Source organism: Stenella coeruleoalba, assembly GCF_951394435.1.
Source record: "Stenella coeruleoalba genome assembly, chromosome: 17".
NCBI classification, from domain to species: Eukaryota; Metazoa; Chordata; class Mammalia; order Artiodactyla; family Delphinidae; genus Stenella; species Stenella coeruleoalba.
This window is the reverse complement of record NC_137163.1, coordinates 50,056,353-50,070,232: the sequence shown is the minus strand read 5'-3', so window position 1 is coordinate 50,070,232 and position 13,880 is coordinate 50,056,353. Positions and strand designations below refer to the sequence as shown.

At 33.2% G+C, this 13,880-nt stretch overlaps 1 protein-coding gene across 1 annotated transcript in view; it reads right to left on the bottom strand.

The window, feature by feature from the left end:
- MMP16 (matrix metallopeptidase 16) overlaps window positions 1-13,880 on the bottom strand; it is a gene marked incomplete at its 3' end in the record, with an annotated part of 341,610 nt that overhangs the window by 165,526 nt on the left and 162,204 nt on the right. The window contains exon 3 of the mRNA XM_079902241.1: window positions 12,300-12,422. Within this exon, the coding sequence (XP_079758367.1) occupies window positions 12,300-12,422 (123 nt within the window). The remainder of the gene's footprint in view (window positions 1-12,299; window positions 12,423-13,880) is intronic.

Sequence of the window (13,880 nt, the reverse complement as noted above, 5' to 3'; positions counted from 1 at the left end):
TGTTCTCTAATTTCCCTGACAAGTGAATAAATTTCCTGGTTTATATGTTTCCAATGATGAAAAAAGAATTGTAGGATGGATGATTTAATTTTCTGATAGCTCAAAATATTAGATTTCTCTTAAAGCCTTTAAGTATTTGAAAATAGGGTTTCCCTGGTAGCACAGTGGTTAAGAATCCGCCTGCCAATGCAGGGGACACGGGTTCAAGCCCTGGTCTGGGAAGATCTCACACGCTGCGGAGCAACTAATCCCGTGCATCACAACTACTGTGCTTGCACTCTAGAGCCCACGAGCCACAACTACTGAGCCTGTGTACCACAACTACTGAAGCCCACATGCCTAGAGCCTGTGCTCCACAACAAGAGAAGCCACCGCAATGAGAAGCCCATGCACCATAATGAAGAGTAGGCCCTGCTCACTGAAACTAGAGAAAGCCGTGCAACGAGGAAGACCCAATGCAGCCAAAAATAAATTAATTAATTAAAATAAAAAAGATATTTAAGTATTTGAAAATAACAGGAAATTTCTCCCTTAAATATTCTTTCCATCATGTTAAGAATACTTGTCTCTAATCTTGAGCTCTTCCTCATGCAACCTGCATTCAAGATCTCTTAGTATTTTGATTTCTTTTTAGAAGTGTACATTAATTTGTCAAGAAGCAGCAGAAAATGTGGTGGCCCAAAGAAAAAAAGATACATCAGGTAAGGCATGGCCAACAAAGCAGAGATAAAATTAGCATCTCCACTGCTTTGAACACTTTGCTTTCTATAAATCTACTATGGACAGTCTAGCTTTTCTTTTTGAGCCACATTATACTGTTGACTCATAATGAGTTTGCAATCTAATAAAACCTAGATTCTACCACCCCCATTCCAACTCCTGTCTTTATTCTGTAATGGCACATTCTGTAATCATTTTGAGCTCCAATGTCATATTTTGTATTTATTTTCCTAAACATAGTAAAAAAAAAAAAAAGTAGTAGCAAATGATACTATTTACTACCTATTATATACAAGGCAACTTCTTAACACCTTATATATATTAACTTTAGAAGGTAATATCTTTAGCTCTCACTCCCAACTTTCTCTTATCCTGTTATAATATTCTCAACAATTTCTGGGATTTGTTTGATAAATTAAAGGAGTTAAGATAATAATCGGCATTTATTAAACGCTGAGTTTCAAGCACTATGCTGTTTTTGGTTTTTTTCCCTACTATCTGACTTATTGTCTCCTAAGCCTGTGAGGCAGGTATTGTTACAATACTCACTTTACACACAGGGAAAATGAGACTTGGAAAAATAAGTAACTTGATCCTGGTTTTACAGGTAGCAAGTATCAGAGCCAGAATGAAAATCCAGACTTTTCTTACTCCAAAACTCTTGACCACATTATGTGCATATCAATAATCAAACATTAAAAAATAATCTGGAAGTTTACAGGGATAAACACCTAATTATTTGAAAATTCAAAACTAACTGAGACAATTGTCAGTATAGGGATACAACATAGATTGAACTATGATCTGTTCTGAACCTAATGGCTCTTAGTTTCTCTCTTTCTTTCTTTTAAAATTGAATGGTGTAGGTAGTACCTAAGGATGCAGAGACACTAAACAGGGTACACTGTCAAGAGTTTGGAAATCAGGTCAGAAAAAGAATAAAATCTGAAATGGAAAAAAATAAATATCAATATACATAGTTGTGTAAGCTTTATAGGTCTAAAATTGATTATACTTTAATCCAGTTGGTATTTATTGATTTTTCTATGGCATGAGGTAAGAACCTAATTTCATTGTTTTCTGTATAGATAACCAATTATCACAGAATAAGTTAATAAGTAAAATAGCCCATCCTTTCCTCACTGATCTACAAGGACTGCTCTGGCATAAATCAATTTTTTAATACATGAATGGTCTATTTCTGTGATCATTTGTCTGCACTGTTGGACTATTTGTCTATCTCTGTGCTAACACCACATATTGCCTTAATTTGTATTGATTTAAAGAAAGTCTTCATATCTAGTAAGTGGGAACATTTTGATTAATATTGGGCCTTCACTAATCCTCAGAGATTTTTGAGTCAGTTTGTTAAATTATACAAAAAATATTACTGGGAATTTTGTTAAAATTGCATTGAATTTGTGGAAGATCTGAACTTTCATTATATTGAGAGTTTCTATTAAGAGCAAAATATATCTCTACATTTATTTTTGGTCTTTTTATGTCTTTCAATAAAAGTTCCTAATTTTCTTCTTAAAGGGCTTACACATCTTTTGTAGATTTATTCTTTACTCATACTTTTGTGTCTATTTTAAATGTTATTTTTGTAAAGATTATACTCTGTGTGTGTGCCGGTTTACTTTGTATATTGATCTTGTAAAAAATTTCCAGTTTCTGTTCTGACATGTAAAGAGCTTGGAAGCTGTCACTCCCAACCTCACAATAAGACAAAAAAGCTAAGCAAACAAAAACTAAACAACACTTCATAGCTCCATCAGAGAATTGCAGTTACAGGGCAAAGTTCCACCCCCAAAACTGGAGACACAGAAGAGTACGAAGAATCAGAAGCAAAAGTCCCTGAATCATTCCTGTCTGATATAGTAGAAGAAAAGAAGTAAAAGGCTATGCTAATATTCTGGGTGTAAGATCCCCAAAAGTCAAGTCCACCTAAAAAACTGACATTTAATCACAGGATTATAGACTGCTTCCTCACCCCAATACTTTACACTACACCAACAAGGCTCAGTATAATAACAGTGGATTACAAGTTAGAAAGCTGCAAGACACAAAGTTTATTTAAGAAAGAGCTTCTAGGATATTCAGAGACAACATGGGAGACAAAAACTAGGCCAGTAGAAGAAAATGAAGCTTCCAACACCTACAGCTACAAGAAAAAATAAACAGCCAAACTCCTAAGCAGATGAACATGAAACTTCACACTAAAGGCTTATTATCTCAGTTTCATGACCCAATATATCATGTCTGGCTTTCAAAAAAAATTAATAACATGCTAAAAGTCAAGAGAAAACACAGACTGAAGAGACAAAAGAATCATTAGAACCAGACTCTTTATGGCAGAGATTTTGAATTATCAGATCAGAAATTTGAATTAAATATGATCAGCATCCTAAGGGTTCTAATGGGAAAAGTGGACAACAAGAAAAAAACACATGAGTAATATAAGCAGAGAGATGGAAACTACAAGAAAGAATTAAAAGGAAATGCTAAAAAAAAATATATATATTTATATATATATTAATAGAAATGTCTCTGACAGGTTCATCATAAGACTATATAACCAAGGGAAGAATCAGTGAACTTGAAAATAACTCAGTTGAAACTTCCCAAATTGAAAAGCAAAGGAAAAAAAAAAAAGGCTGGAAAACAGAACAGAGCATCCAAGAACTATGGGACATTTAAGTGTAACAGAACATAATGAGAATACTAGAAGAAGAAGAGAGATATGAACAGAGACATATTTCAAATAATGTCACACACCAAACCACAGATCCAGGACTTTCAGAGAAAAAATCTACATGCAGACATATTATATTCAAACTGCAGAAAACCAAAGACAAAGATAAAACCTTGAATGAAGCCAGAGGGGGGAAAAACACCTTATCTACAGAGGAACAAAGATACCAATTCAATTAGACTTCTCCTCAAAAACCATCTAAGCAAGAAGTATATGAACCAAGCAAGAAGAATATTGATATGCTAATAGAAAATGGTAACATATACAATGCTCAATATGACCAGAAAAGGTAGAAAAAGAGGAAATATAAAAACAAAAGCAAAACAAAATCCACAAAACAAAGAACAACAGCAATGGGCAGCAAAAAGTTACAAATATAGTAGATATTAATTTAACTATATAAATAACTACTTGGAATGTGAATAGCCTAAATATACCAATGAAAAGATAAAGACGATAAGAGTGGATTTAAAAAAAAAAAATCCCCAACTTTATGTTGTCTACAAGAAACTCACCTTACATATGTAGATTTTGATAGTTAAAAATAGGAGGATAAAAAATATACCATGCTACAATAATCAAAATAAAACCATAGTAGCTATATTATTTTCAGACAAAATCTTCCTCAGAGCAAAGTAAATTATCAGAGATAAAGAGGGGCATTACATAATGATAAAGGTGTCAATTTTTCCAAGGTGTAACAAACCTTAATATATATATGTTTAACAACAGAGCAACAAAATAAATGAGGCAAAAACTGATAGAACTTCAAGAAGAAAAAGGCAAGTGTACCATTTGTTGGAGACTTCAACACCACTCTATCAGTAATTGACAGACCCTGCTGATAGAAAATAGTAAGGATATAGTTGAACTGAACAGCATCATTAATCAACTTTATCTAATCAACATGTATAGAACACTTCATCCAAAACCAGCAGAATACTCATTACTCTCAATCTCACATGGAACATTCACCAAGAATACTAGGGAAAATCTCAAAATGCTTGGAGATACAGCAGCATACTTATCAGTAACATGTGAGTCAAAGAACGAAGATCTCAAGGAAATTTTAATATTACTTGAACTAAATTAAAACGACAATACAACTTATCAAAATTTGTGGGATGCAGCAAAAACAGTGCTTAAAATACAATATATAGCATTAAATGCATATTAGGAGGCAAAGAAAGATAAAAGTAATTAATCTAAACTATCATCTTAGGAAATTAGGGGAAAAAAAGCAAACAGAAGAAAAATAAAGTTGGAACAGAAATCAATGAAACTGAAAACAGGAAAACAATACAGAAAAAAAAATTAAAGCCATTTCTCTGAAAAGATTAATATAACTAATAAACCTCTAGCCAGACTAAATAAAAAAAAAAAGACACAAATTATTATCAGTTATGAAAGAAGACACATCAGTACTGATACCATGAATATTAAAAGGATGATAAAAGAATACTATGAACAAGTGTATGTCCATAAATGTGATAACTTAGATGATGTCATGGGCTGAATTGTGTACCTCCAAATTCATATATTAAAGCCCTAACTCTCAATGTAACTGTATTCAGAGATAGGGACTTTAAGGAGGTACTTGATAGTAAATAAAGTCACAGGTTGGACCCTAATTCTGTATGTCTGGTGTCCTTATAAGAAGAGAAGAAGACACCAGAAATCTCTTTCTCTCCAACCATACACAGAGGAAACATAGTTGTGTAAGCTTTATAGGTCTAAAACTGACCTATAAAGGACACAGATAAGGACACAGTGAGAAGGTGGCCATCTAAAAACCAGGAAAAGAGGCCTTACCAGAAAAGGACACTGACAGCACCTCAATTTTAGACTTCTAAGCTCCTAAACTGTGAGAAATTTAATTCCTGATGTCTAAGCCACCAAGGTTTTTGTTAAGGCAGCCTATAAAGGCTATTACTGATTTAACAGAACAACTCCTTTAAAAGACACAATCTATAAAAACTTCTACAAAGAGAAATAGGTAATCTGAACAGTCCTATATCAATTAAATAAATTGAATTAGAAATTAATACCCTTCCAAAAAAAAAAAAAAAAAGAACTAGGTCTAAACGGTTACACTGGTGAAGTCTACTAAACATTTCAGGAAGAAATCATACCAATTCTCTAAATTTCTTCCAGAAAATAGAATTCTTAACCCATTCTATGAAACTAGCATTACCCTACTACCAAAACCAGATAAAGACGTTACAAGAAAGGAAAACCGCTTATCAATATTACTCATGAACATAGATGTAGGAATCCTAAACAAAAATTAGCAAATCAAACTCTACAATGTATATAAAGAATTATTCACCATGCCAAAGTGGGATTTAGCCCAGGCATGAGAGTCTCATTCCACATTTGAAAATTAATTAAGCAAATCAATCACATTAAAAGGCTAAAGAAGAAAAAACATACAATCATAGCATAGATACAGAAAAAGCATTTGACAAAAGACAACTCCCACTCATACTAAAAATATTCAGCAAACTAGGAATGGGAGAACTTCCTCAACTTGATTAAACATCTAACAAAAAGCCTGTAGCTTATATTATACTTAATGGTGAGGAATTACATGCTTTTCCCTTAAAGACTAGGAAAAAGGCAATGATGTCTGCTCCCAGCACTCCTATTCAACATTGCACTGAAAGCAGTAGCTAATGCAATAAAATAAGCAAAGGAAATAAAAGCAATACAGATTGGGAATTAAAAAAAACAACAACTATCCTTGTTTTCAGATGACATGATTTTCTATGTAGAAAATATAAATGAACTGACCAAAAAAATATCCTGAACTAATGAGTGATTTATAGCAAAATTCTAGGCTACAAGGTTAATATACAAAAGTCAATTGCTATCTTATATATCAGTAATAAACATTTAGCATTTGAAATCTAAAACACAATACAATTTATAGTACAAAAAATATTTAAAGAAATCCTTAGAAATAAATCTATCCAAAATATGTGAGTATGGTTTGAATATTTGTCCCCCTAAAATTCATATGTTAAAATCCTAACCCACAAAGATGATAATATTAGGAGATGGGACCTTTGGGAAGTCCTTAGGTCATGAAGATGGAACCTTCATGAATGGGATTAGTGTCCCACAAATATCTCTAGCCCTTCTGCTATGTATGTGAATATCCAAGAAGTTTGTGACCTAGAAGAGGGCACCAACTATGCTGGCACCTTGATCTCAGACTCCCAGCCTCCAGAATTGTGAGAAATAAATTTCTGCTGTTTATAAGCCACTCATGGTATTTTGTTATAGAAGTCCAAATGGACTAAGATATATACAAAAGATTTATAAGATTAAAAGTATAAAATTCTGAGGAAAGAAATCAGAAACCTAAACAAATGGGGAAATATTCATGTTCATTAATGGTAACAATCAATATTAAGATGTCAGTTCTCCCCAGAATGATCTGTATATTCAAGGCGTTCACAATAAAAGTCCTGCTAAATTATTTCATGGGTGCCGGCATACCCTGTTTTATTGTGCCTCACAGATATTGTGTTATTTATAAATTGAAGGTTTGTGGCAATCCTATGTTGAGGAAGTCTATTGGCACCATTTTTCAAAACGCATTTGCTCACTGTGTCTCTGTGTCACATTTTGGTAATTCTCGCAATATTTCAAACTTTTAAATTATTATTATATTTGTTATGGTGATCTGTGACAGTGATCTTTGATGTTACTACTGTAATTGTTTTGGGGTAACATGAACCACTCCCACATAAAACAGTGAAGTTAAGAAATGTTGTCTGTGTTCTGACTGCTCCATTGACCTGACATTCCACTATTGCTCTCTCTCTCACTGGGCCTCCCTATTTCCTGAGGCCCAACAATATTGAAATTAGACCAATTAATTACCTAACAACTGTCTCTAAGTATTCAAGTGAGGGGAAAATCACACATCTCTCACTTTAAGTAAAAGTAATAAATGATTAGGTTTAGAAGGCATGTCAAAAGCTGAGATAGGACAAAAGCTAGACCTCTGCCCCAAATGGTTAGCTAAGCTATGAAAGTAAATGAAAAGTTCTTGAGGGAAATTAAAAGTGCTACTCCAGTGAACACACAAATAATAAGAAAGCAAAACAGCTTTATTGCTTATATGGAGGAAGTTTTAATGGTCTACATAGATCAAACCAGCCACAATATTCCTTTAAACCAAAGCTTAATTCAGAGAAAGGCCCTAACTCTCTTTAATTCTGTGAAGGCTGAGACAGGTGAGGAAGCTGAAGAAGAAAAGTTTGAAGCTAACAGAGGTTGGTATATGAGGTTTAAGGAAAGAAGCTATATCCATAACATAAAAGCACGAAGTGAAGCAACAAGTGCTGATACAGAAGCTGCAGCAAGTTATCCAGATCTAGCCGAAGAAAAGTTTGAAGCTAACAGAGGTTGGTATATGAGGTTTAAGGAAAGAAGGAAAGAAGCTATATCCATAACATAAAAGCACAAAGTGAAGCAACAAGTGCTGATACAGAAGCTTCAGCAAGTTATCCAGATCTAGCCAAGATAATTAATAAACATTGCTACGTTAAACATTAAATTTTCAATGTAGATGAAACAGCTTTATTATATTAGAAGAAGATGCTATCTAGGACATTCATAGCTAGAGAAGAGAACTTATTGCCTGACTTCAGAGCTTGAAAGGATAAGCTGATTCTCTTGCTAGTGGATAATGCAGCTGGTGATTTTAAGTTGAAACCAATGTTCATTTGCTATTTCAAAAATCCTCGGCCCCTTAAAATTATGCTAAAACTACTCTGCCTGTGCTCTATGGGTAAAACAGCAAAGCCTGGATGACAATACATCTGTTTACAACATGGTTTACTGAATACTGTAAGCCCACTGTTGAGACCTAGTGCTCAGAAAAAAGATTTCTTTCAAAATATTACTGCTTATTAACAATTCACCTGGTCACCCAAGACCTGTGATGGAGATATACAAGATTCATGTTGTTTTCATGCCTACTAACACAACATCCATTCTGCAGCCCTTGGAACAAGGAGTGATTTCAACTTTCAAGTCTTATTATTTAAGAAATACATTTTGTAGGGCTATAGCTGCCATAGATAGTGATTCCTCTGAAGGATTTGGGTAAAGTAAACTGAAAATGTTTTGGAAAGGATTCACCATTCTTTATGCCATTAAGAACATTTGTGATTCATGGAAAGAGATAAAATATCAATATTCACAGGAGTTTGGAAGAAATTGATTCCAGTCCTCATGGATGACTTTGAGTGGTTCAAGACTTCAGTGGAGGAAGTAACTGCAGATGTGGTGGAAATAACAAGAGAATTAAAATGAAACATGAGCCTAAAGATGTGATTAAATTGCTGCAATCCCGTGATAAAACTTTAAATGATGAGAAGTTGGTTCTTACTGATGAGCAAAGTGGTTTCTTGAAATGGAATCTACTCTTGGTGAAGATGCTATGAAGATTATTGACATAACAAAAAAAACAGCATTCAGAATATGACATAAACTTGGTTGTTAAAACAGTGGCAGGGTTTGAGAGACTTGACTCCAATTTTGAAAGTGCTACTGTGGGTAAATGCTACAAACAGCGCTGCATGTTAGAGAGAAATTATTCATACAAGGAAGAGTAAATCAATGTGGCAAACTTCATTGTTGTCTTCTTTTAAGAACTTGCCTCAGCCACCTTGACTTTCACCAACCACCACCCTGAGCAGTCAGTAGCCATCAACAGCTGAAGGTTAGCATGTTTTATCAATAAAGTACTTTTAACTAAGGCATGCTCATTGTGCTTTTGGGCATAATGCTACTGAACACTTAATAAACTGTAATATAGTGTAAACAACTTTTATATGCACTGGGAAACCAAAAATTTCAAGACATCGCTTGATTGCTATATGAGCTTGATTGCTATATTCTCTTTATTTTGTTGATCTAGAACTGAACACAGAATATCTCTGAGGAATGCCTGTAATGGCAAACCGATTCTAAAGTTTATGTGGGAAGGCAAGAGACTCTGAAAACACAACATAATACTGAAGAAGAAGAATAAAATCAGAAAACTGACACTATCTGATATCAAGACTTACTCTAAACCACAGTAATCAAGAAAGTGTGATATTGGTTTATGAATAGACACATAGATCAATGAAGCAGAATAAAGAGCACCAAAATTTACCCACGCACATAGGCAACTGATCTTTGACAAAAGATCAAAGGTAGTGGAGATAGAATGGTCTTTCCAACCAGTGGTGCTGGAACAACTGAACATCCACATGTAAAAAAATGAATATAGATTTTACACCTTTCCCAAAAACAAACTCAAAATGGATCATTGACCTAAATGTAAATGCCAAACTATTAAAATTTTAGAAGATAACATAGGAGAAATTCTAAGTGACCTTCTGTTTGGCAATGTTTTTTTGATATAACAACAAAAGCACAATATAGAAATGAAAATAATTGGTAAGTTCTACCTTACTAAAATTAAGACTTCTGCTCTGCAAAATACACTAAAAAGAGAATGGAATGTCAAGCCACAGACTGAGACAACATATTTGAAAACATATCTGATAAAAGACTTGTAATCCAAAATATACAAAGAACCTTTAAAATAGCAACTCAATTAAAAGTTGGTGCAAAGATCTAAACAGTCATCTCACAAAAGAAGATGTACAGATGGCAAATAAGCATACAAAAATATGCTCAGCTTCACATGGCATTAGGGAATTGCAAGTTAAAAATTTGAGAAACCACGTATTAGAATGGTTACATCCAGAACACTGACAACACCAAATCCTGACAAAGTTGTAGAGGAACAGTAACTTCCATTCATTGTTGGTGGTAATGCAAAATGGTTTAGCCACTTTGAAGATAGTTTGGTAGTTTCTTAAAAAGCTAACCATAGGCTTACCTTATGATCAGCAAAATTATACTCCCAGGTATTTAGCCAAATAAGTTGAAAATTAATGTCCACACAAAAACCAGCCCACACACATTTATACTAACTTTACTCATAATTGCCAAGAACTGGAAGCAACAAAGAAGTCTTCAATAGGTGAACAGGTAAGCAAACTGTGACACATCCATACAATGGAATATTACTCAGTAATAAAAAGAAATGAGCTACCAAGTCACAAAAAGACGAGGAAATAAATGCATATTATTAAGTGAAGGAAAGCAGTCTGAAATGGCTACAAACTGTGTTTCAAACCATATGGCATTCTAGAAAAGGCAAAACTATAGAGACATTAAAACCATCAGTAGTGTCCTAAGGAGAAGCGGAATGAATAGGTGCAACAAAGGATTTTCGGAACAGTGAAACTAATTCTGTATGACACTGTAATACTATATGATATTATGCATTTGTCAAAATCCATAAAACTACAACACAAAGAGTGAACTGTGGTGTAAACTATCGATTTTAGTCAGTAATAGAGCAATACTGGCTCAACAATTGTAACAAATATCTAATACTAATTAAGATCTTAATAATGGGAGAAACTATGTGAGGGTGTATACTGGGAAGAGGTGGGGCAGTGAGAACTACCCATACTATCTGCTCAACTTTTCTGTAAACCTAAAATTGCTCTAAAAATAAAATCTACTAATTATTTTTAAAGCTGGATATATTCTTTTATTATTTCTAAAAAAAATATCTAGAGTTTATTCTGGGTGTTCTGTTAGAAAGTGATACAACTGTGACTAAAGATAGTTTTATTTCTTTACAGATCCTTATATCTTTTATTCTCTTTTATTACCTTACAACTATAAGTAGTTGCACAATGTTATTGGATGGAGATAGAGATAGCAGGTATTTTTTGTTGTTTCACTTAACGATTTTTTTCCGAACATCTCATGTTACAGTTGTCATATTATATGTGAAATACATAATGAAGCTGTAATTTTTGTTTTTGTAGATGCCATTTTTCTGATTATCTGTCTTTGCTTTGATTCCTAGTTATCATAAATGGAGGTTAAATTTTCTTGAACGCATTTTTGTATCTGTTAAGGTGATCATATAAAGAATTTCCTTTAATACTCCATATTACTCTCAAGACAGAAGGGAGGCCAGCCCTGGTTTTCTAAGTTGGGTTGAATAAACATGGTTTACATTTCTCTTGCATCCTGTTCCTTCTCTTTCAAAACAGGCATCATCACATTTATATGATTGTTAAACTTCTCCACGTGACTGTAAATTCCATGAGGATGGATGGAATCCCTATGTTTTATTTATTGTAATATCCCCAGTAACTAGCACTGTTCTTTGTCCAAACTGGTACTCAATAAAACGTTGTTCAATCAGTTAATGAATGAATATGAACTAGCAGCAATTGCTACTCCAGATTGGAAGATACTCTCATCCCTTAAGCATGCTTCATTGAAGACAAGAAAGGATGATCCATTTGCATTGTTGTAAAAAGTTAAATGGTTGCTCTGATACCAAAAGTTAGTTAATAATTCAAAGATATATTGTTTAAATTGCAATTATTTATATACTTTATTATTTTATAATTTTTTAGATTATAAATACTTGATAAAGAATGTTGTGTGTTAGAATACTCATCTGAAAGTCTTTCAGAATGTTAACATTTATTCAAGAAGCTGGAAGATCTAGCTTACAAAAGTATTTCAAGGAATGTCTGTCTACAGGGTCCCCAAATGGACAATTTATTCTCTTCTCAATTGCAATTTTTTTTTATGTTAACATTACATCACTATATGTTACCATGTAGTCAGTGTGCATAAGATCTCAAACAAAATGTCGAAATACATAGTTGTGAAAAATTGAAAAGAAACAGTAATTCATCATTAGCTCTTTTACCTGTAAGTGATGTGCTTGTGCTGCCACTTCTGTCCTGTTAACGCATACCGCTTTCGACGAATATTAAATTTGGAGCTACCTCTTGTCTGGTCAGGTACACCACATCGAGGCTTCTTCATCCAGCTGCAAAAAGCAATATTTTCCAGTTATTTACCAACAACGCTAATCATTAATTTCAAAGAGAAATCCATTGAGAAGTTATGGCAGTGGTAATAAAAACGGGAAAACATAAAGGAGAATTTTGTCAGTTTTCTTGCAATTTGAATCTAAGTATTGTAGAAAGCATTTTTTTTTTCTGGAATGATCAAGAATCACTAGTTTATAACTCATATGCTTTAGATAACTTTTCTTTCTAATTCATTTTGAGCTAACTGTAAACTAAGGTATTCTGATGCTTCTAACTAGAATCTGCTGTTAACAGATGTATGACCTTGGGAAAGTCTCATTCAGAAAATGAGACTTTTTAAAATAAATTTTCACTAAGGTCTCTTTCAGCTTTAACATTCAACAATTTTTAAAATCTATTACATGACCTAAACTCCAGGAATCAAGAAGATATATGCTACTCTCTTCTAGCTTAAATAGAAGGAAATTGTTGTTTAGAATAACATTTGCCTTTCTCCACTTTTTTCTTCTTTACACTTTAAGCATTATCCCAATTTTCAAATAACAGCCATTCTCTTTGAACCTTTAATAGTAACTGAATTCACTGCTTAAGAAATTTATTTCTGAATGTAATGTTTAGTATGACACCAGTAAAATTTAAATATTAGCATTGGGAAAATAAAATGCTGGTTTTGATTTATTGATTTTTAATACTTATATAGATATAGTTGTCTAAATTTTTTTCTAGAGAGTCTCATTTGACCATTGTCATGTTTTCTATGTAGTCTTGCTTCTTGTCTAAGGAGAAAGATTGACATGATTTTTATTAGTTTTTCTTTAGTGACTCAAAATGGCTTTATCATCCATTAGCCCATTTAATTTAACAATTACAGAACTGAAGCAGAATCTTCATAGCATTACAGGCTTCAGAAAGTGGAAATGAGCAAAATAATTAATTTTTGTTATATTTCATCAAATAATTTCTATACTCTTTAAATGGAAAATAATTGACTGCAGAGATGACTGTCTAAAGATGTCCATTTCATGAAAATGACTGAAATAGTTTACATATTACATGGATAAATCAGCTAACTAGCTTTTATAAACATAAGAATAACATCATGCAACAATGAAAGCATGACTTTTACTTTTTAAGAAAGAAAACACTTTTCTGATAAGCATTATATGTTTCTCCTTTTTTATTCTCCTACCAGGAAAAATGTAGACATTGCAGTTAACAGACTTAACAAACTCCATCCTAGTTTATGATGCATTGTAGAGTTACTTCAGGAAATCACTCTTTCCCTTTATTAAAGTCTCCAAACCAAATGAGATGTCTTGTAAATGCTAATGCCTAGAAAGTTATACAGACCTATGGAACTGAAGTCTCTGGAGCCAAGAATTGAGATTTTTTACTTTTAACTAAAACTCCCAGGCCACTCTGAATTAGCAATCCCCAACCTTTTATGGCACCAG